We start from the raw sequence: 23,711 nt of genomic DNA, 5'->3' as shown, positions 1-23,711 counted from the left end.
GAACTAGATGTACAAGTTAACAACTAAATACAAGAAAACAACTTGACACACTGCTGAGTTTGAGAGAGTGTCCACATTATTGTTACTACGTATCATGAAACCACTGACTGAATCATTGATACCTATAAATATATAGGTATGTACGCTGTTGAGGCACTGACGTCATCACAGTCAGATTCACAAACATATAAACCCTACAGAGTAGCTTATTCACCATTTTATTGGCAGCAGTCAACGTGTTTTTTTTATATCATATCAGCATTCTTTACATATACAAACCATAGCATAGAAAGAGCACGTTTTCAAAAATAAACGTTATTATCTCTTACCTTTACTTATACATGAAGTCCATGCGCCGCTCCTTCGGAAGAAAAGCATCGATGTCTTGCTTGTAGAAGTCTTCCTTGTCTTTCTCCAGCTTTAAAAGTCTCTGTCACGATGGAAATCACTGCCAGTAAAGACTGTCCTGTTCCGACTATATGTTTTGAGTCTTTCCAGCGCTGAGAATGAGCGCTCCACCGATGCTATCGTAGCTGGAACAGTGACCACCGGCTGGAGCAACTTTGTCGCCTCAGGAACAGTTTGAATGAGATCCTACTGGGCCAAAAAGTTGAGAAGCTGCCCAGGACATGTACATTCATCCCTCACCGTTTGTGAGCTAAATATCCCGATGAGATCGGTAAAAAAAATAACTGGATGGCTGCACTTGACTTGCTAACTGTTTACTGTAGCTTGCTATTGCTAATTCTATTATTCTGTAACCGAGTAGTAAGACGGATCCCTTGGATCACTAGTGCCCCCCTACCAAGAGGCACCGTTACTGCGTGCCTCAATTAATGCCTCTTCGCAGTCGTTTTAGGATTACAAGAAACACGTTACAGTTGTTGAAGACAAACTTTATACACATCAGCAAAACTATGGAATCTACTTCATACATTAAAAGTGTTTGAAAATTGTAATAGGGACGTACATAGAGACAGCAATACGGTCTCAGTGCATAGCCTGTCAGTGCAGTTAGCATTATAATTGTGCAATACATAGTAAACTCAGATGGTTGCTGTGTCACTGCACGTCTCCTCCTCATATTTGAATGGTAAATGTGAATTTTTTTCAGCAATTTTGAAAAAAATAAATAAATAAAATAAAAATAAAAATGGTGTCGTTAAGTTGAAAGTAACTGTATAGACAAATCGTTTAATAAATATAACCATTTAATTTATTTTTCATTTTACATTTTTTTTCTTTCCATGATGACCGGTGAGGCCCGGGCCAGCTATACAGACATGAAACTTAACCTTGACATGTGACAAATAGCAGCGTAATTTTTTAATTTTTATTTTGTCATGTTTGGTGCTTTTAGTCTAGTGGGTTAAATCCCCCAAACCCATGAGCAGTTTTCAATGAATGTGGGAGGTTGGAATCGTCAGCTGTTTACTTTATAAAAAAAAAAAAAACTCATTAAGCAATTTATTGTAGCACCTCACGGCTAAAATGTGACAGTGGAACACTGATAAACAAAGCAAATTTAAACACAATGATCAAGATTGAAATTATGAGAGCATTTCAGGAAACAATAGTAAGTATGATATACATGTGAAAAGACTGAATATATGCTCAAAAATGTCCAAGGAAAATTAAAAAAATAAAATTAAAATTATTACAGGGAAAAAAAAACATCCCAATCAACAAATGTGAAATAGTAAATGCATTTAGTGAATGATAAGCATTTAGTGAATGAATGCATTTATAGTGAATGATTTAAGTGCATGACAAACATATATGATGTCACATAGAGCATCGGCAGTTGCTGAAGGTGGGTATCGGGTGTGGTCTTCATGCTATCCATTTGCCAAGTATCAATGGAAGCAATGATGAAGTCATGTCTGATATTGCGATGATGGGTGTCTGATGATGAAATCATGTGTCTAAAGACATTGCTGGCATGAGGTCAGAGTAATGAGTGTTTGTCAGACTGTAACTTCAGCGTTCGTTGAAATGCAAGGATGGAGTTGTCAGAGGGAATGTAGGTGCAGGAGAGCATTAGCTTGATTATAGCTGTTTTTGGGAGGGGGATGAGATACAGAATGGCATCAGAGATATAGGAATGCCTTACATAATGCCAAAAGGATAATTCACTTATATAAGGATTTACATCAAATAATTTGTAAACAAAAATTTGTGGAATGAGAAAAGAAATAAGAAATACAATACCATCTCTGGATAAAAAGTTTATGCAAAACAGAATAAATGTCATAACCCGGAATCGTTACTGAGGCTTGAATTGAAAACATACTCGACATAAATGAATGGTGGGACAATGGTTATGTTGTTTTTTTTTGCTGCTTTAGAAGTCTGTTAAAGAAAACAACACAGAAGCGAGCAAAAATCATAACAAAAGGAATAAAAGTTCCAATCACTTCCCTCTCTTTGAAGGGCGGGGAAAACTGAATGTGTATTTAATTGGACTGGTGCCACAGAATTGTGTGGCACCAGTCCATTGCAAATGTCATTTGGTACGTAACTATGAGACTGTCGGGAATGACTGTATTTTCCAACAATGACATCATTGCACAATCCTTACACAATGGTGGAATATTTGATTATACGAACAGGTATTTTGTTGCTGTTGAACATGACACACCTGTTTTTGTAAATCCAGTGCTTGACCCAGAAATAGGAAGTCATGGCGATGCAATAAAAGAAACTGGTATTTGGAAACATCCATGAAATACCTTGTCAATTGAGACAAATGCCAGAGTTCTTCATATTTAAGACTGATACTGTTCCAAGTGGTCCAGCTTGACCAGGCATTCAGATGTGAGTACCACCAGTATTCATAATGGCATGCATGAATTGGAACAAAAGGATACAAAGCTTACACCAAATATGCAAATTGAACCTACAAATCTCATACCAGAGTCAAGGCCTGGGTTAACAAAGACTGTCACTGGTGCTGATAACCTACAGTATGCCAGTGGAAATTGGACTACTGTGGGTTGAAGAATGAGAAAGAGGAAGCAGGAGAGGAGACAGGCTTGTTCGGAAGCAGAGAGAGAAAAGGAAGGGGAAGAGTCCAGGACAGAGAGTAGTAACTCTAAATGTTGGGACAATTATAAGAAAAGTTAGAGGGTGGGTGGGCAATAATTTTGGCTGGCGGGCCACATTTTTAATTTGATTTTTATGCGTGTTCCAATTAGGCATCATGTAAATTGAACAAAATGAAAACTGAAATTAAAATATTTATATTTTTGACATTTTATTAACGACCATATAAATGTACTGACATTATTTTTGTATATAATGATCCATACATCCAATTACATTATATTATATATATATCGTGTTATATTATATTATATTATATTATATTATATTATATTATATTATATTATATTATATTATATTATCAATCTTCTTCTGCTCAGCCTGCACTCCTTGCTGTTCCAATTAACCTGCTGCATGTTTTTGGATTGTGGGAGGAAACCGTAGAACCCCACCCACTGCACCAACATGTATTTTTCATTATATTATATTATGTTTTGTTTTGTTTTGTTTTGTTTTGTTTTGTTTTGTTTTGTTTTGTTTTGTTTTGTTTTGTTTTGTTTTGTTTTGTTTTGTTTTGTTTTGTTTTGCTGTTGAACACACAATCTGAAACAAAATGTACCAGACCAGATGTGTGGGGGAGGTCAATCAAGGGTGAATCCTCCAGCAGACAGCGAACAGATGGAATACAATTTTTTTTTCCACTGGATAAGCATTTCTAATGCAAAGTAAATATTTGGATTTTCTTTCCAGAATATTTACAATCCTGGATGTGTTGTATGCTTTTGCCAGAGACCACAAATCATTTACCAAGGAGGTCTCTAAGGTGAAGCTACAGCGCACGGGGGAAGGAGTGTAAGCAGGAGCGTGAGGCAGGACACAGGTTATTCTTTCCGTCACATGGAGGATCTGGGAAGGGAAGGGTCCAATTTCCTGATCCTTATTACTCTGACGTCGGTGCTAAGGGGAGTTTGGCTAGAGCAGATAGGCTTTGCCAAGCGAGAGGTGAGACGCTCTGCCACGGTCTGCTACACTAACTCATGGGTCCGGGAACAAAGGGAGGGATGGAGTGATGCTGCAGTCATGTAGCTCGGAAAGGAAGAGATCGGACCCATGAGTGGATGAGTAATCCCAAAGTGCGGGCTGTAAACTCTTTCATCAAACACCCCACTGCTTCCCACCGCCTATCCAGGAACCTGCTTGTCAAAGAAGAAGAATGCAGGAAAGGGTGAGTACAGTGATCCATTCACAGACTGCTGGCTGCTGGCAGCAAAGAGGCACCAGATTCAAAGTTTGACAGCCTAGATACAAATTAAAAATGAATATATGGATAAATAAGGAGTATGGATAATAGTTGTCACTGCCCGTAGATGTATTAAGTTTTTTTCAGACTAAGGGAAATTTTAAACACACCTCAAACCAGGTTCCTTTAAACAGTAGTGTAGTTCTATCCCTTATATTTTAAAATCCGTCACCTGCCACCCTTATTTATGATTTGATGGTTTTGACTGAGATGAGCAGGTTTCACTTTGAGATACAATTATGATGAAGTTCTCATGAAAATTTGAGCGGAGGATTGAGGACATGAATGGAAACGTAATAACATCTCAAGGAGTAAGGTATTGGGTTTCAAATTGTATTTGATTATCCAAAGCTCAGAGAATGTAGAGGTGATGGAAAGACTCGAATTCACTACAATTCATCTTGGATGAATCGTGGATGGAATCAAAGCAGTTTGTGTTCAGTTATTGTGTGTCCTTTCCTCACAGTCACAGGCCTCCTGTGAAAATACACAGTTCGCAGTGAAAGTGCCTGATGTTATCAAAAATGAAAATATATATCAAATTTCTTGGGGATATTTGTAGAATTGCTGTTAATCTATGATGTTACAAACAACCATATTAAAAATATTTTACATGCTCTATGTTAAAAAGGGATATGTTATGTTTCAACATCGTAACGTATAATTTAGGGTAATCTGTATTCATGTGGGTTGTGTTCATGTACAACAATTTAAAGTGGCTCATTATCTCAAGAAATGCAACAAAATGTTCTCATGTTCAAGGTATGTAGCTATGCAGAATAAACCACATACATATAGGATACCTTCATCAGGCTCATAATTTTATTTAGAGTGCAGGGGCTGTGAATGCAAAACATGTCCTCATAGAGCTCTCCAAAAAGGAATGCTGAACTTCTACCATCTACCTGCTTGAGAACCCCCTGCAGTGTCGTTTAGACGTTCAGCTCTTTTTGTACATTCAAATCAGGCATCGGGAAGTTTGCAAGAGTGTAGATATTGAGGATTATCCTCTTCCTCAGCAAGAGACCGGGAGCTTTTTAATTCTCACAATATGTCCTGCAGCAGTCATTTGATTTAACAGAGCGTAGTGATGGAGCTTAAGGGCAGTTTGATATTAAGAAGCGCCTCCGTACTTGTGTTTCTCTCTGCTAATGTGAGAGCGGAGACACTTTTATCCCATTCGGAGTAGTTTATGTGGAACAAAGTAGTTCAATAGAGTTGAGTAGTTAAAACAGCTCTGTTGCTCTGATGCTTTTGCTCTTGGATGCCACTATTTTTCAAGCAAAACAACTTGTTGATCTATTTCTTGTGGCTCAGTCGGTGAAGTGTATGCCCCTGTAATCAAAAGGTTGAGGCATCGACCCCTAGCACCTCTTGTCTGCATGCCTAAGTATCCTTGGGTATGACACTCGGACCCCAGTTGCTCCCCATGGTCTGGTTAGTGTCTTACTCACCACTTACCAGTGGTGGCAGCTCTGCCACCACTGGTGCAGGAGTGCCAGTGGCATTGCTGGTGAGACACTGACTCCTTTGGAGCCACATTTACAATTGTAAGAACTTAAAAGGATATTCTTATAACCTATTCAACCTGCAGCATGCATATTGACTACTGGTCATGTTTCATATCTCATCAGCATACCTCTCTCACTCTCTCAGACACACACACACACACACACACACACACACACATATGAACGTATTTGGCCCAGAAGGAACATTTCTTTTAAAGCAGCAAGCAGAGGGGGGTTGAAGTTGAAGTTTTAGTTGTTTCTAATCTGGTGCTTTAATCGGCTCTAATAAAGGTTGCCCATCAATAGAATTACAAGAAAAAGAAGAGAATAATTCAGTAAAGCTCACTTTTTTCAGATTTTTTTTTTCCTTTGTCTCATTTAATTTTTTATAAAACAGCAAACCATTTATTGTCTTACCTTTACTTGTATATGAAGACCATGCACCTCCAAGAAAAGCTCCTTTACTTTCTGATGTACGTATCCAGCACATATCCAAATGCACTGCGGACAGCAGAGTAGGAATTTCACTGTACAGAGAAACACGTTTCTACACTGCACATGTGACAATAGACGCTTAGAATGTTGAATCTTAAAAGTCCTCCTTTTTTTGTTTGATATATCTTGTTTTTTATCCTATATTGCTTATGGATTGACGGCAGCAAACAGCACCTGTCTGCTCACACATGTCCCCCTCAGGCAGTAACGTATGGCGCACCCTGTTACTTTTCTCTGTCATTTATCATTCAATCAGCAAGAATAATAATATCACACACTCAGGTTAAAGGCATTACACAGGCTGTAGATGTCATTGTGCCTATAATAATATAACAAATCTTTCTACAAACATCATATTGCCAACATGCTGGGAAGAAGAGCCCACGCCTCATAGCCCAGTTTTTGAGGGCCCGCGTCTTCAGTGGGGAGGTTCAGGTCGCCGCTGCCACACCTCATCTTGCTGCCCTCTGTCTAATTGGGATGTGCACGAATCCAGCAATTTATATTGAAGACATTTTTTGAATTGGTTGGAATCATACAGATAATGCATCTATAACAAAAATCAGGGGAAAATGTTGATATTCATTTTGTATTATCATTACTGTGATGAAAGTGCTATATACGTGGATTTATATATTTTTGAACATTAGTTAAGAGCAAGAAAGAATACTTTTCATTGGATTTTGAAAAATGGATATAGTTTAAAAAAATCATTTTGTATTTTTTTTATTTAATAACGCCATGGTTTTAGCAAAATTCACATTTGGGTTATCTTGTTATTTTTCGACGTAGCACTGGCTCTTTATGTAGCTTTGCAAGAAAGGGTTGTATTTTGTTATCATTATGTGATTGATATCTAGAGTGGCGGTGAATGTAACACTGGGGGGGGTCAGTTATTAATATATTTGTGTTTTTATTAGCTTTTTTTTTCCTTTGAAAGAAGCCAGGCCAGCCACTGTTCATTCTCTATTCCCGCCCCACTGCATTCTCTCCACCTTTTGTGATAACTTGAAGAAATTAGACTGGAGTTCAGTAACCAGAGACATCCTGACAATAAAGTTTTTTGGATTGTGATACCAACTCATAATAAGGGTTCTGATCTTTTTATTCCAACAGCTTAGCTCCAAACTGACTCAGAGCCAGCACACTTAATCCTTTAAGTGTTTGATTTTACTTTTTGTTGATTTGTGAGCTTAGTCATGGTATTTTAATTAGTGTAGAGAAAAGAAGTGTGAAGACTGTTGTAGTGGATGACTTCTGTTTCTGGCTTGGGTTACGGACACACAAATCCATTGTGTTTTCTGCAGAGGCTGTCAGTTATTGTTGCAGTTAAGAGAACAGTTTGGATCTGTATAAAATTAATTATTATGATTCCTGTAACTACTGGCAGTGATCAAGAAATCAAAAAGCTATCTTAATACCTGGGCTTTAGTAATATCCATCTTATCATTGTATTTATAGGTCTATTTATCAGTGTATTTTTATCTCAAAAATGCTTCCTCTTTGGTAATCTGCATTTTTTCTTGGGCTGCAAACATGCATGACGATTCTTTGTCTTTTAACATTATTGTTTTCCTTACTATAGTATGTCATTAAACAGCAGCATGGACAATAACCTGCAATCCAGTTAACTGGTGAAAAAAGCAAACAGTGTGGAGCAATAAATGGTCTTGTTAAAATGTCATGTATACATTTTACACAACAATATGAAGAGTCAAAATGACGCTATTCAAAACAAATGAGTGCACATTTGGGTACTAATCCATATAATGTTGGAATATACAAATGTGATCTACCTTACAGATAAGCAGTCACAGTCCTGGTATTACCGTGTTGCAGGGCAGTCAAAATTTTCTGTTGGTATTTTGCTGTCTGACAATGTAGTCGTCATCTTCAGTCCCCTGAAGTGATTTGCATTCTTTGGAGTTTTCAAAAGTCTTCGTGACCTTCACCTTCACTGCAGTTCTTGTCAGGAATTCATCAGTCTCTATCTACCACAGGTTAATAAGGGCTTCTTTGAGATGGTGGTAAAACCACATTCTCTTTGGAGAAATTATCATTTTTAGGCTTTTAGGGACAGACAGTGAGAGTCACATTCCAGGAGTAGCAACTTACTTCAGCTGTAGGTAAATTCAAATATCTCATAATCCCTCAAGAAGCACAGTGAAAAAATATTTCCATATTATGTTTTGGATTCAATATAAGCGATATAAGCACCAAGAGTGGCTGATGAAATTTTGACTGTGACTGTGAGTAAAATTTTTAGGGGGGGTTTGCTTGTCAGTTTGACTGTAATCCTTATTTACGATAAGAATTACAACTAAACAACCTCCCACAATATTTCAGCAAAATATTTTAATGTCTCTTTTTTGAAGCACTTGTAAAAATGATTTCCATGTCGTTATAAGACTATATATTCATGTTTACCACCTAATTTAAGGTTTTTTGACAGTCACTCTTATGAAACGTGGGAATATCACAGACTGTTAGTAAATCTGACAGAGATCACTGTGTAAAGCAAATAGAGCTTTGAGGCAATGGAAGACATTAAAAACATTCCACACCCACACTTACATTAGATGCTATGGAATTCTAAATACCAGATGTTATGAACTGTCACATGAAAATGCCATTCTGATGCACTTGTTCAACTGCACCATTTGATCATGAAAAACAATAATACAAGTTTTTTTTTCTATCGTGGCTTTAAGTGTGAGAAGCTGATGTTTTTATGATGTCGTGTCACTTAACAGAATGCCAAATGGGATGACAAGATATAAAAATATACAAATAGAGTAAACTTACCCAAGAATATACAGGTCCTTCTCAAAAAAATTGCATATTGTGATAAAGTTCATTATTTTCCATAATTCAATGATAAAAATTCAACTACGATATATTTTAGATTCATTGCACACCAACTGAAATATTTCAGGTCTTTTATTGTTTTAATACTGATGATTTTGGCATACAGCTCATGAAAACCCAAAATTCCTATCTCAAAAAATTAGCATCTCTAAACCAGCTATTAACCTAATCTGAATCAACGAATTAACTCTAAACACCTGCAAAAGATCCCTGAGGCTTTTAAAAACTCCCAGCCTGGTCCATTACTCAAAATCGCAATCATGGGTAAGACTCCCGACCTGACTGCTGTCCAGAAGGCCATCATTGACACCCTCAAGCAAGAGGGTAAGACAAAGAAAGAAATCGCTGATCCAATAGGCTGTTCCAAGAGTGCTGTATCAAGGCACCTCAGTGGGACGTCTGTGGGAAGGAAAAAGTGTGGCAGAAAACGCTGCACAACAAGAAGAGGTGACCGGACCCTGAGGAAGATTGTGGAGAAGGGCCGATTCCAGACCTTGGGGGAGCTGTGGAAGCAGTGGATTGAGTCTGGAGTAGAAACATCCAGAGCCACCGTGCACAGGCGTGTGCAGGACATGGGCTGCAGGTGCCGCATTCCCCGGGTCAAGCCACTTTGGAACCAGAAACAGCGGTGGAAACGCCCGACCTGGGCTACAGAGAAGCAGCACTGGACTGTTGCTCAGTGGTCCAAAGTACTTTTTTCGGATGAAAGCAAATTTTGCATGTCATTCAAAAATCAAGATGCCAGAGTCTGGAGGAAGATCGGTGAGAAGGAAATGCCAAAATGCCTGAAGTCCAGTGTTAAGTACCCACAGTCAGTGATGCTCTGGGGTGCCATGTCAGCTGCTGGTGTTGGTCCACTGTATTTTATCAAGGGCAGGGTCAATGCAGCTAGTTATCACGAGACTTTGGAGCACTTCATGCTTCCATCTGCTTAAAGGCTTTACGGAGATGAAGATTTCATTTTTCAGCACGACCTGGCACCTGCTCACAGTGCCAAAACCACTGGTAAATGATTTACTGAGCATGGTATTACTGTGCTCAACTGGCCTGCCAACTCTCCTGACCTGAACCCCATCGAGAATCAATGGGATATTGTGATGAGGAAGTTGAGAGACACCAGACCCAACACTGTGGATGAGCTTAAGGCCGCTATTGGAGCCTCCTGGGCCTCCATAACACCTCAGCAGTGCCACCGGCTGATTGCCTCCATGCCACGCCACATTGAAGCAGTCATTTCTGCAAAAGGATTCCCGACCAAGTATTGAGTGCATTACTGAACATAATTATTTGAAGGTTGACTTTTTTTGTATTGGTCGGATGACATATGCAAATTTTTTGAGATAGGGGTTTTTGGTTTTTCTTTACTTTTTTGCCAAAATCAATAAAAGGCTTGAACTACTTCAGTTGCGTTCAATGAATCTAAAATATATGAAAGTTTAATTTTTATCATTACATCATGGAAAATAAAGAACTTTATCACAATATGCACATTTTTTGAGAAGGACCTGTATTTGCATTTTAACATTCTGCCTCCGGGAGAAATAGCAACGAAAGTCTTTCATTGCCAACAGCATGGGAATATTTTACGATGGTATCCTACCGCCAAAATATTAATTAACTGTGTCAAATGCTTTGTAGAAGGCTGTAGTTCCACACAATAGATCTGTCATTTTAAGCTAATTTACATTTTAGCCATACAGTGAGGCAACATGCACTCAGTGACACCCACTGTAGGCCGAGAAAATATTCTTAAATTAGAAACTCCTATTCATACAGATTGCACATCAACTGAATGACAAGCGGCATAATTGTAGTTCTGGTTAAACATGTCATAAATGCAGTGATAATGATCCAAAACTGATGAACACTTAGAAGCGACCTTTATACAATGTCATTCAGGTATTCTCATTTGTCACATACACATTCATCAGCTTGAACCGAGACCGACTTTTATCAAATGTCTCTGAGTCTCTAACGCCTATCACATAATGCAAATGGGAGCGAGTTCCAGTTAAAAATCTATATTTTTTTAATTTATTTATTTTTATCAAAAGATCCAATCAATCAAGTGATGCTTGTGAACTTTGCCTCTTGTCCGGGCAGACTTTGGGCATAGAATAACATAATCTCAAAAAAGAACTATAATATCACTATCCTGTCAAGATGCCTGGTTCGTTAGTGGACACAAACCTGCCAGCTAATTATTCAGTGGAAAAATCTGAATCAGGAAAAACTTTATTTATTCCCGAGAGGCCATTGGGGAAAATAATCAAACATCACATTAGTTCAGTCAAACATTCACATTTAAAAGATTTTGTGAAAATAATATTTATTTTCATTGTTTGAAAACCCTGAATTTGATGCAGCAATCATACAGGCGAGACGTTTGGTTTAAACTAATCCTGGCAGGTTTGTTTCAATGGAGGCCGCCTGCTCATCACAATAAATGGAAGTGGTGTTTGGCGCTGGCTCAGGCAGTGCCATGTATAGGTCAGAATGAGAACCAATATACCGAATAAAATTTGAAATATGGTATTTTCAACACTAATTGCGCTGCAGTACAAGCTGTCGGTTTCGCCAGGGTTGGACCAAGTTTAGAAAATACGATTGCTGATAGAGTCGTCCCTTGTTGAATGTTGTTTGATGAAGCGTCAGGGCCAGGGGATTCATTTTCCACTGATCATTTTGATTTGGTTTGGCATGGAATACATACGAAAATTAAAATAGACTAATACAAAGAGAGTTATAGCGATTCTCTGCAGGTATTTTTCAATGCAAAAATATAAATTCCCAAGTTTACCATTATGAAGGCTGGAAATAGTATATCTTGGTAAGTGACCTTCATCAGTAATAAGACATAAGTTTTTGCCTTTTTTATTTATTTATTTTTTTAAGTCATTCTAACTTTGTGGAGCTTATAACAAGCTGTTTTGCAATAATTGCTCTGGTGTGGTATCCAACAGAGCATTTTTTTTCTTGTGTGTTTTCTACAATACAGATTATCGCATAGGGCTAAATAAAGAAGACAGTTCTGTCTAATGAAAGTACAAGTCTGAAAAGCTACCAAGTTTTGCAATTGAGACTGCAAAATTCAGAGGACCAATGACAACTAATAATTTTATCTTCAGTGTTCATAAATAAAGTAATAAGGAATAAAACACCGCAGTTGCTTGAGAGAGTGAATGAGAGACTTAACCACAGCTGTGTGATGTGTCCCAATCATATCAAGAATGACATGAAAATGTCACAATTCCAGTTTCAGCACTGATACTAATCATGCCGCGAAAAAGGAGAATTGCAATACAAGTTTATTTTGTGCAATAGTAAATAAAGTAGTATGTTAGATTCAATGTTTCAATTAAACAGTCTGGGAAGCAATGTTGTTGTGTGCCAATATTTCTTGAAGAGAATCTATAATTTATCCACTAAACATCTCCTGCTTGCTAAACTTTAATAAACTTTAATGCAGCAGTGTGTCCCTCGGACATGAAGGATACGGTTTCTTCATTCTACATTTATTTGTATATCTATTAATATTTCCCTTTGCTTTTCTCCAAATTCCTGTGAGCTTTTCTTCAACACAGTATTTAGGGGCATGTTTAAAGAACAGGCTGAACAGGTCCAACGATGGAAATCTCAAACAGGACAATGTTCACATAAACACCTCCTTTGTCAGTTTAATATTTTCAGAGAGGGATGGGTTTATGTCAGATATGACAGGGCAGCCCAGACGTCTAGTCTTTTACGTTTGGAGGAGCAAGACAGTTTAACAATCTGTTGGCAGCAGACACATAATTTTAGAGGATTAACCTTTATCCGGAATTGAGACGCAGGTGAGGAACACTTTATCAGACAGAATCAAATATAAATCAACGTAGGATTTTATTTGCTGGTGTGAAATGATGACATTCGTATTACATGAGATGGCTATACCTGTTATTCAGAGTGTATAAAGAAATTAGGCAAGGCTGATTTATTTTGATAAATATCTTTACACATCATAATAGTTGTCTTGAGATAATAACTAGTAGAAGTTATGATAATATCATTAAGATCATAATTACTTTTGTTGTCTGTGATTTTGTGGCCTGAGCTTCTAAGAAGGCTTCAGAAATAAGAACTGGGAATGGTCATCACAAATAAATAACCACCACATCAGGCCTATACATCATCTTTGCAATCATGTCATTTTATACGGAACCATTTTGGTATAAAGCGAGGAAAAGTAGGATTTCTTTTTTAGAATGAATGGATATATTGATATAGCCTCATGTCAATGGAATGTTGTTGCGAGGTGAACTTCGCTGTGACACGAGAGCAAACACAGGATTTATTTTTGATATATGGTCACAACTGGACATGTTTGACAATCATCAGTCAGGAAATTGTGACTGTTAAACAGGGAGGCATTGTCAGCAGTGAATCTCAGCTCCAGGGCTGTTTGTTCAACCCTGAGTGTACAATGAAGTTCAGCTTTTTAAACTTGCCACCTCTTGTGACAACACGTTCCTGCCGAAACAAACTCGTGTTTGTTCCCCAGGCCGAGCAGGGATGGCACAAGGACAGAGGGAGAACACCGCGGAGTGGATGGAGGGGATGACGGAGGAACAGTTCCTCAGAGATCTTTACCTTTTCATGAAGAAAAGAGATACGCCAATCGAGAGAATCCCACATCTTGGCTTTAAACAAAGTAATTTAACATTATATTCATTTGTCATGTGATTATATGAGATTTGTATCATTTGTCATGTGATTATATGAGATTTGTATCTTCAGCAAAGTAGATAGCATCTGATATGTAACTGTGCTGTATATAATAGTTCATGTTCAAAAACAACATTTTGATTATGTGATTACACAATGCATTATCAACTTTACATAATTCAACTAGCCATTTTTTCCAAAATGTTTAGGGTACAAATTAAATTAAATAAATGTTTTGCTAACAAAAGAGCAATTAAATATTTTTTATAACACCTGTCATTCCCAGAGTTTTTGCTCACTTCTTTCTGTCAACAGCAAATTAGAAGCAAATAATCCAAAGATTACATTGTTTTTCTTTGACCTTTAATGAAACCAGTAACCAGTAATGTCAATAATACCAGTAATATCAACCAGCGAGTTAGTCATTGAGGAAAATAATGTAATAGATGTATTGAATGCTGAACATTTTGCCTTGTTTTCAGTTGATTTCTACGTGATGTTCAGGACAGTCCAGAACTTGGGTGGCTACCACCAGGTACTACACACTTCTTTAACTATTTTACTCTAATGGTAGCAGGTATAGCAGCAGTGTTTGCAACTGTCTCTCTTCCTCTCTCTCTCTCTCTCTCTCTCTGTGTTTTTTTAATTTTATTTCATTATTTATTACCCTCTCTTCCAGGTGACAGCACAGCAGCTTTGGAAGCAGGTCTACAACGCACTTGACGGAAACCCCCGCAGTACGAGTGCAGCCACCTGCACACGCAGGCACTACGAGAGGTGGGCTTAAACACATCGTTCACATCTATCAGACCGACCTCAGCTGGATTGCTGATCGGTAACAGTGTTATCTTATCTATGTTTTACCCACAAAGGCTATTGCTGCCCTACGAATGCCACCTGAAGGGAATATCAATGCATGGCTTGCCTGAGCACCAGCCAAAGTTCTATGGATATCCCAGTTACAGCACAGATGACACTGACGATCAGAGGCCGGCCAAACGCAAACAGTTTTCACACCCACTACAGCAGGTCAGTATTCATTTCTACTCACAAAAGAGAAGTAACTATTCTCTCTACATACAGAAAGACAAAAAAATGTCTGCTGATCATTTGAAATTAAAAAGAATTTGAACAGTTAACCAAAAACATACTGGTTCTACAACAAACAATTAAAATCACAATGGTGTTATATGTATTTTTTATGGGCAAAAAATGTAACAGAGTTATTAGCAACAGCTGAAAATGAAATTTGGTATATTTTTATCAATCACATATTTTCAGTGATAAATTTTTTCTAAAAAGCAAGTCCTCAATTAATAATTAAGTTATTTTCGGAGTTATTGTTTTTGTTAGAAAATATCTTTACGTTATTCACAAAATTACATGTATTATTATTTATGAACTGAACTTTTGATGACAATGTTGGACTAGATTTCTTGAGATGAAATGCTGTGGTCATTTTTAGCAACTGAATTTCAAGGATCCCTGCTTTAGAAAAAAATAGTGTAGTCTCAAACTATCAAGGGATGCCTGGACAACACAAGGGATGAGACACAATGCTCTGAGAATATCGCAAAAATGTGCCAATAACTACCCACTTCAATTATGGTGTTGTTAATCCTTCCAATCACTTAAATTTACTTAAATTGCCAATTACTAAAATCATAGACTGTTTATTCTTTCTGTAGCTCAGTTTTGTTACAGATGAATATAATGTGATTTCAAATGTTTATTTCATCATTTATCCAGCAATAAAGGCTCACTGTGAAATGTGTTCTCTTCAGCAGAGCCCTCATAGACTGCAATCAGACCTTTTCTCCCTGCCTCTCCACCCTGCACAATACTATCATCCAAGCCTCACATCTCTGCTCCCCTACGTCCCTTTGCCCCACCCAGTATTCACATCCCACAGAACCCCAGCGCCCCAGCTCCCGTTCTCCTTCCAGTCAGTTCCTCCCAACCTATCCGAGAGAATCAAACAGCCACTGGAGCAGCTACGGTACCTGGCGGAGCAGTACAAGTCTTCCACGGGTTTAAGCGAGCCTCTGAATCTCAGTGTTAAAGCATCAAACCAGGGACCGAGCAGCAATCCCGCCTCATCATTCGCACCACCTGGCAAGAACCCAAAGTTCCTGAATACTCCCTCCCCTCTGTACACTCCGTGTTTTGCACAGACGGTGAAAAATGAAGTCGGTGAGGCCCGAGATGATGTGGCACAAGATGATGATGTCGCTAGAACATATGTGCTGAAAGCCAACACGGGATATGTAATTGATCTGACTTCCACGGCAGCTTCATCTTCCCCTGCGTATCAGTCAGCTCTGATAAAAGATGGGAACACTTCAGCTACGACAGAACGTGGGTCTCCAAAAGCAGATTTCAAGGTCCAGCCAATAGCAGAGCAAGAGGATGGTCATGATGCAAAGAGGCCTTACCTCAACCCAATCTTGTCCTGCCCCTCTCAGGACAATGGCAACAAGATGGAAATTGAGATCCCCCTTTCTGTGTTTTATAACTGGCTCAGGCTATGCAGACCCATGAGCGTAATACCAAAACCGAAGCAGCCGCAGCCCCTTGGCCAGGAGGAAACCGTTGGCCAAGACACTTGCTTTAAGAAAGTCACCATCCCCACCAACCCAGGATTCCACAGCAATTCCCAACACAGCAATTTCAGTGCGGTCATCGAGGATCTAACGCTGAGGCCGAAGAACGTGCCTGGCCCCCCCACAACGCTCCAGACCAGCATTCATCAGCAAAGTGGAAGCAAACATAATTTTACCAGCTATAAGCTTTTGACCTCAAGAGGCAGCATGAAGGATGAGCCGTGCAGCTCCGAAGATCCGGATTCACAGAATCATCCAGAAAAGGAGAGGAAACCCCCTCCTTCGCCATTAAACTATGACTGTAGTCCCCCCCAAATTCCCCGAGATCTGGCGGCCGCAAAAGCCCGCGATGAAGAACCACAGCGAGAAAAATCAGCAGCCCGCTCCCCAGCCGTGCTCATGCTCAATTCCAACCCGTCTGTACTGCATCTGACCAGTGAAGAAGTGATGAAGCTGAAGAAAATCATCTCCGGCTCTTCATGATTTTCGGATAATAAATTCTCAACACCTTGTTAATGCAAACCCACGTTACATTGCTTCATCCTGTCTTCTACTGGATGTTCTGTCTGATAAGTAATTTTATAATTTTATACTGTATTATATTTACTGGAGATTTTAATGATGTATTCATAACTATTCACGAGATGCAGACCTCTATTCTGCATCTCGTGCTATGAAACCTGCTATGAATTTGTTTTGACTTTTGTACTAATAATAATGCAAGTAATTCTAATGTTATACACTAAAAGATGAATAAATAAACACAATAAATTTGATAAGTATTTCATGTTTGACTGATACTTGAACTCATCTCCTGATTTCCTAAACAAGACAAGCTACCTCTTGGCCTCACAAAGACAAAGCATGATAATACTAGAACACAAAACTTTTCTTTTAGAGACAAAACAGACTTACCTAATTTTCAAGTATTTGCTACAACAAGCATACCACTTTTATTCCTACCAGTTAGTGTTTGTTATAGCTGAATCACAGCAGGGCAGGTACTATGCATGACATGTTGTTCCGATCTCAACAAAAAACTTTGAAGCTGTCAGTATGTTTACATGGAATACATAAAAAACAGCGATCATATTGTGACATTTGGGGAGACTGACAAGAGTCTTCCCAGCATCCTTCGCTTCAACGGTTGCTCTGCTTTCGCACAACAAGAGGACAGAATGTGGAGTCACCACAAACATGAGAGCATAATCCTTGAAAAAGTGATTCCTCTACTCTATCGACTGCAACACTAGCTTGCCACAATTTTATCTTAGACCAAAAAAGTGTTTCTTTACCTGCCATAAGGATAGACCATTTTGATAAAGGAGTGCAATTTTCTATGATAAACTTCCTTGGCTAAGATTATGAACACAAGCACATCTTTGTAGCGTTATTACTGCATACAGGTTAAAGGTGGTATTTCCTGCGTGGGCTTCGGCCTGTCACCTGGGCACTTCGGGTCAGATGCCGGGTCGTCAGCTAATGCTACCTTTCACTGATGTTTGGCCCCCTAACCAGTACCTCTCCAGGTGGGGGGGCAAGTGGCTTCTCAGGGGCGTCTCCCTACCATTCCCTGCATCTGACCCTCCTGGGGTGTTTGATCCCATCTGCTATGCCTCCCTGGGACCCACAACCAGAAGCTTGCTTGCTCCACCTCCTCTGCTCGCTCTTTGACAACTCGCTGCAGCCTTGCCCGTTATTCCCGAAGCCCGGAGTAGCTGGATCACTGACCGGCCTACAAACCCCCTGCACCCAACCTCCACCGGGTGGATGGATGCTGCCCACCCTGTCTCCCTTGCTGTACACTGGGCTGTCCATATAAATTCTCAGAGCAGGAAGCCTGTCCTCAGATGGTAGTCTCACACCCCCAACTACTTTTCTCGTTCCGCAAAGAATGATCTCAAAAGCAGCCACAAAAGAGTTTTGGTGAAATTGCGCAGCCCGTTGCGAGGCAAACCTCCAGTTGTTGCCATCCTGTTGTAACGCCTTCAGGCACATGTAAAAGTTGCTGGAGTACTTGGGTATGATGGTGTTGACAGACGTTTGAACTTCTGGCAACTTGTGTCGATGTACCCGTTTCTCTTCCAGATGTTTGTCATTCGCCTTGCAAGGACTGAGAGGAACAACTTCCCCTCCTTGTTCAGTAACGCAATGCCTGAACTGGTTGATGGTGGTGGAGTTCAACTCTTTAGGGATGAATACACCAACTGGCTGTTGCCACTCGCCTGAGATGGACCACTTCTTTCAAGTCAACCTCATGACTCTTCTATAAGATCGCTGTCACTTGTGGCCAGTTCTGGAAAAACTTATAGGAGGCTATTGGGTCCGGGTGCATATTTCTAAGGACCTCTGCAATCTCATTTTGCCTTGGTGGGGAGATGTCAAAGGCAACGCTTGGTTGTGGTTTCTCCGCCTCCTAATTCGGTCTGTGCGCCGAAGCTTTGCTAGCTTTGGTTTTAGCTCGTCCCACAGGAACTCGAGACCTGGTTTTTCCTATGGGGATGCCTTCCACCTCTCCCGTAGCTAGTGTCCTCCATGTATTTCTCCTTCTGTCCTTTCTTTACTGGGACCGTGGCTCACTTTACTATACTTTCCCCGAAACTCTCTTTGCACCTCTGGAATCAGATGTTACTGGGTGCATTTAGCTTATCCACATCTTTGGCCCGCAAGGCATATTCTAGGATGCAGTCTCTGCCAAGTCTGCGCCACACCTCTCGTTCTTTTGCCTTTGGCTAATTGATCCTGCTGCGTTGCTCTTGCTGCTTGGGGCTGCTTCCTGTCTGTATGGCTGAAGTAGGGACAGTGTGTCTTCTGTCCAGGCTTGTTGCTTCCATCTCTTGCCCACTCTTCCTCTGCTGTTGCCTTTCCTGCACTGTCGGGTCCTGCTGCACTGTGGTTTACTCCCTGGCTTTGGGTCCCTTTCGTCTGACCTGCCGAAGCAATGAGATTGTGCTGTCCGGGCTGCCTGCTGTGTTTCCCTGTGTTTCAGACAAAAGTGATCATCCAACCAAGAATACGATTATCATTTCTTTTTGTCAGATAGTCCTGAAAATCAACTTTACAAAATAGAGGGCCAACTGACAAACAATTTCTTACTGACCTCATAAAAACGCAATTAGAGAGCCTAATCTAATCCAGAGGGCTTAATAAGCATAACATTAGTTGCATATTTCAGAAGTCTCCACGGCCAACCTGACAGTATCAAATACATTCCCATGACTCATTACAAGGCTTAAGTCCAAGTCTGAATGGTCCTCTGATCCAGTGTGATCTTTGTAGAAGACCAAGGTGAGCTGGCTGTCACATTGGGAACAAAATGTGTGAACATCCAGAAGTGGACACAGTGGAGTCAAAAGTATTTCAATGAATGCTGCTTTTAATGTTAGCTGCAGCCATTTTACAATGCATTTTGAATGTTGTGTTTCGTACTGTATACTATTGTTCGAGCAGACAGGGCTTATGTTGTGCCTTTGTCTAATTTTTAATCAGTCTGTGTAATTTTAGATTCAGCCTGCAGTACACCCTGGAGTGACAGAAAACTGACCATTCAGATTTAATTATAGGCCTGCCCATTAAAACCACAACATTGACCATGTGTTTTTAGGTAATCTGCTGAAATGGAAACTTGATGCATCCAGGGTAAGGGGGTCAGAAGCGATGTTAGCCTGGCAGCAGCTGAAGCAGGGGGCCTTGGCGGTCTGATCCTCGACTGCTCTTGGGACATGGACTGTCACCTCTCTGGCGGGGAAGGAGCCCAAGCTGATGCACGAGGCTGAGATTCCAACTAGATATAGATATCGGACTCACTTCGACACACGGCGTCGCGTCTGGAACCAGGCCTCTGGAGAGGGGCTGGACTCTTTTTTTTTTACTCTGGTGTTGCCCCCTGTGAGAGGCACCAGGCAGGTGTGAGCCTATTGATTGCTCCCAGATACCTGTGCATTCTGGTTCAACTCGGTGGACGAGAGATTAGCCTCCCTCGGTCTTCAGGTGGGGGACGGATTCTGACGGATTCTTGTTTGTGGCTATGCACCCAACAACTGCTCAGTTTACCAACCACTCTTGGGCTAGACTGCACTTTAATGCTACCCCTGTCTCAACTTTGGTTGTAAAAAGACAGTTACAGAGAAGGAATTTACCTATGATTGAAGACCAGAGGCAGTTCAAATATGTCTATTTGGGCTTCTGGCATGATGTTTTGATGGAGTACTTACAGAAGCTGTTGTGTTTTTCCAATTTGAGTGCTCTTCCACTCATATCTGCATAACATTTTTCAGTGGGATCTATTGTATGTTGCAGGACCCCTATTGTTTACAAAGTCAGTAAACCTTCCCAGCAGGACTTGAATCAATTTCATCATATTTCTGTAGTTGTCTAAAGTGCTGCTGTTTAGAATTCCTTATGTGAAAAAGAAATTTCAACACCCATTAAAATATTTCATAATTCTAGCTGTGCATTTTTGCCAAACTCAATGGAGTCAATAAAATTAAAAAATGAAACAGTAACTTTTAGACCAGATTCACAAATTTGCCAGAGGCAACAATCAGAGGCTGCTTCATGCATATATGTTTTGCTGTTAACATTAACTTTTCACACCATGCACTGTAATTCGGAATATAAAACACACTGAAATGTTTATATATCCATCGTAACTCCAATAAGGATGAAAAGAGCCTGGAATTTAAATGAGGCCCTTTAAGCTGAATAAAGAAGTTGGGCGGGTTTTGAGTATAATTGTTCTTACGCTCCGGTTTGAAGAGGGGATGGAAGCAACATAAAGCCAGATGTAATTTGTATTTAATAAAACTATTATGAAAGCTTGAAAAGAAGGTATAGAGTTTCAATAAGGAAAAAGGGGCGGGTTGGCTGCTGCTCAAATCAAAGTCCACATAAGGAGGACATTTCACTAACTAGGTGTCCACAGTTTGAACAACAAGGGGAAACAAAATCCACACTACCTGAAGCAGAAGGAGAAACATAAACACATCAGAGTCAACAACACCAACACACTCACAGTAATCAGCCTTGGCAATGTACACAGGTAGACATCGCATTTACCCTTGGCGTGTTGCCCCCCAAAATAGTTGTGTCCAGCTTTACAGAAGTCAGCACAAGGCAGCTGCAGTCGATTGGCTTCAGGTGTTCTCATTGGAAATGCAGAACATCTGCATGACAATTTGAAATGTCAAAAAAGGGGGGGGGGGGGGGGGGCGCTGGCTGTAACACCCCTCCCCTTAGGATATAAACCACGAGGATTTATATTCCACAACCCATTAACACACCGACCCTCTTCTGACACAGTCATGTTGCGCAGGACCCTTCTCCGACACAGTCTGGTCTCAGAAATGTTCTGATTTGCAACACGGAGCAACTGCATGACGATTTAAAACAGCTTGAAGAGAGGGAGGCTGGGGGGGCAGGCGCTGGCCGTAACACTGTATTACGATAATTGACAGCAAAACAGCAATTTAGGCAGCAGTGAGTTGTTAATTCATCTTGCGGTCACTCTTCAATCAGCATGTGGAAGCCCTGCTGGGAAAGAAATTTGTCAGGAGGGAGACTGGTCCTTTTGAGTTCACTGCAATGTTCTGCATCAAGAGGCAAAAATGACCATTAGCAATAGATTTTCAGTCATTTTGTGACTGAACATCACAGTAAGTCAGATAATGATGATTTCAGTAAACTTTTGCCATATATAGTTGTCTTATTTTGGAAATTAAAAATTGAAAATAAAAAAAACAGCAAAGCCAGATTTGCATTTCTGACATGTATTACTCTTACAAGTCACCTATCAAAACCTCAAACAGAACTTGTTCCTCAAGATATCTTCCGACACGGCTTGTACACAAACTATGATCCTAGCACACAATACTTGGAGCATTTTTTTCCCCACTATTCATCATTCTCTAACCTAAACTTGTAACAATCAGTGTTTGCCATTCAAATACATCAAATTGGGTGGACAGACAGTGTTCAGCAACCATGAATAGGAGGTCCCTTATTTTTGTCACTGGCATTTGGCATTCGTCTTGCTTAGGTGTATTGTCACGTACCAGGTCATGTCACTGTGTTGACCTCAGTCACCACAGCAGGTGCTCTGTGGGAGCGATTCACACTCTAGACATGATGTTGAAGATGATTCTTCAAATACATTTTTAGTTTTAAAAAGTGAATCGCCCCGAGGCTGAATAATGGGGAAAATGACACAGGCTCTCCTGCTTGTCTGAAATGTCTGAATTATAGCAGAATAATACCTTGTGGGAAAGTCAACAAGTAAACCTTTCTATCCATCTATCGGCCAATGTACTTGTACTTTTCTACATTTTTACATGTATGCATTAATGTCAGCATTCCTACTATTGTTTTGTATTTTTGTACAATTTTGAACTGATAAATCTGTTCATACATGTTCATCATTTCTTGACAAATACAGAGAAGGGAGTACTGTATCTAACGGAGGTATTTTTCCAGTCGATAATATGAGGAAGGGGTTCACCTGTATGCGATGGAAGGATTTTAGTCTGTTTTTTTAAGTTTGTCCCAGGACGCAAACATGTCCATAATGGAATGGAAAAAGCAACGGTAAAATGCATCCCGCAGGGAGGGGTTGCTTCATTTGCTGTCGGTTGCCGTAGTGCAAAACTCTGTGCTCTAAATTATCCAGTTTCTGCTTCGGTGAAAATCTATGATGGCCCTCACTGCCTTTAGCAAGGTGAGTACGGTCAATATTTTTGCACAGTCTGCTAGAAGCAATTTTGGGTCTCCAATTAACCTATGGGAAGAGGCTGGAGAGCCCAGAGGAAGCCCATGCAGACAGGGGAGAGCACGCAAAAGCCACGTGGATGAAATTGAATGAGGGACCTTCTTGCTGTGAGGCAGAAGTGCAAACCACTGCGTCACCCAGGATGTTATTTCATCTGTCAATTACATGACTTGCAAGGACTAACAACTAACAACAAATGGTTTGAGCGCCTTCCGGGCCAATGTACAAAGAAGACTAACTGCTACATCAGGAAATAAATGGCAACACTTTTTACAATGGCAAACAGAGACTGAAACAAAGGGAAGGTAGTACAGAAATTAAGTGTGTTAACAGACAAGTGAGGTCTGCCAGGTGCAGGGCAGACTGAGACTGGAGACACAAAGGCTAGAGAGTGGATCTGAAATGAGCTGTGAATAAAAGAC

General features: G+C 40.0%; 1 protein-coding gene across 3 annotated transcripts; it reads left to right on the top strand.

Annotated features, from left to right (window-relative positions):
- Positions 1-4,012: 4,012 nt before the first annotated feature.
- On the top strand, positions 4,013-17,306 carry arid6 (AT-rich interaction domain 6). 3 transcript variants are annotated; one of them, XM_086152315.1, is made up of 6 exons: positions 4,013-4,270; positions 13,760-13,909; positions 14,406-14,458; positions 14,603-14,700; positions 14,796-14,952; positions 15,708-17,306. In XM_086152315.1, the coding sequence occupies exons 2-6, from the start codon at positions 13,771-13,773 to the stop codon at positions 17,007-17,009; spliced, it is 1,749 nt and encodes a 582-aa protein (XP_086008441.1). In that variant the 5' UTR covers positions 4,013-4,270; positions 13,760-13,770; the 3' UTR covers positions 17,010-17,306. The 3 variants fall into 3 exon arrangements, with proteins under 3 accessions (XP_086008441.1, XP_086008442.1, XP_086008440.1); XM_086152316.1 differs by lacking the exon at positions 4,013-4,270 and adding an exon at positions 12,919-13,052 and having other exon boundaries at positions 15,711-17,306; XM_086152314.1 differs by lacking the exon at positions 4,013-4,270 and adding an exon at positions 12,919-13,052.
- The last annotated feature ends 6,405 nt before the right edge of the window (positions 17,307-23,711 follow it).

The sequence above is a fragment of the Fistularia commersonii genome, chromosome 9 (assembly GCF_037954325.1).
Source record: "Fistularia commersonii isolate RoL2024-O1a breed Wild chromosome 9, RoL_Fcom_v1.0, whole genome shotgun sequence".
Taxonomy (NCBI): Eukaryota; Metazoa; Chordata; class Actinopteri; order Syngnathiformes; family Fistulariidae; genus Fistularia; species Fistularia commersonii.
The sequence above is the reverse complement of the archived record's forward strand: the minus strand, read 5'-3'. Positions and strand labels throughout refer to the sequence as shown.

Excerpts from the sequence above, each read along its gene's own strand:
- arid6 (XM_086152315.1), top strand. The coding sequence starts at position 13,771 with ATGGCACAAGGACAGAGGGAGAACACCGCGGAGTGGATGGAGGGGATG. Across the intron at positions 13,910-14,405 it reads ACATCTTGGCTTTAAACAAA|TTGATTTCTACGTGATGTTC; the intron begins GTAATTTAACAT and ends CCTTGTTTTCAG. Across the intron at positions 14,953-15,707 it reads TTTCACACCCACTACAGCAG|CAGAGCCCTCATAGACTGCA; the intron begins GTCAGTATTCAT and ends TGTTCTCTTCAG.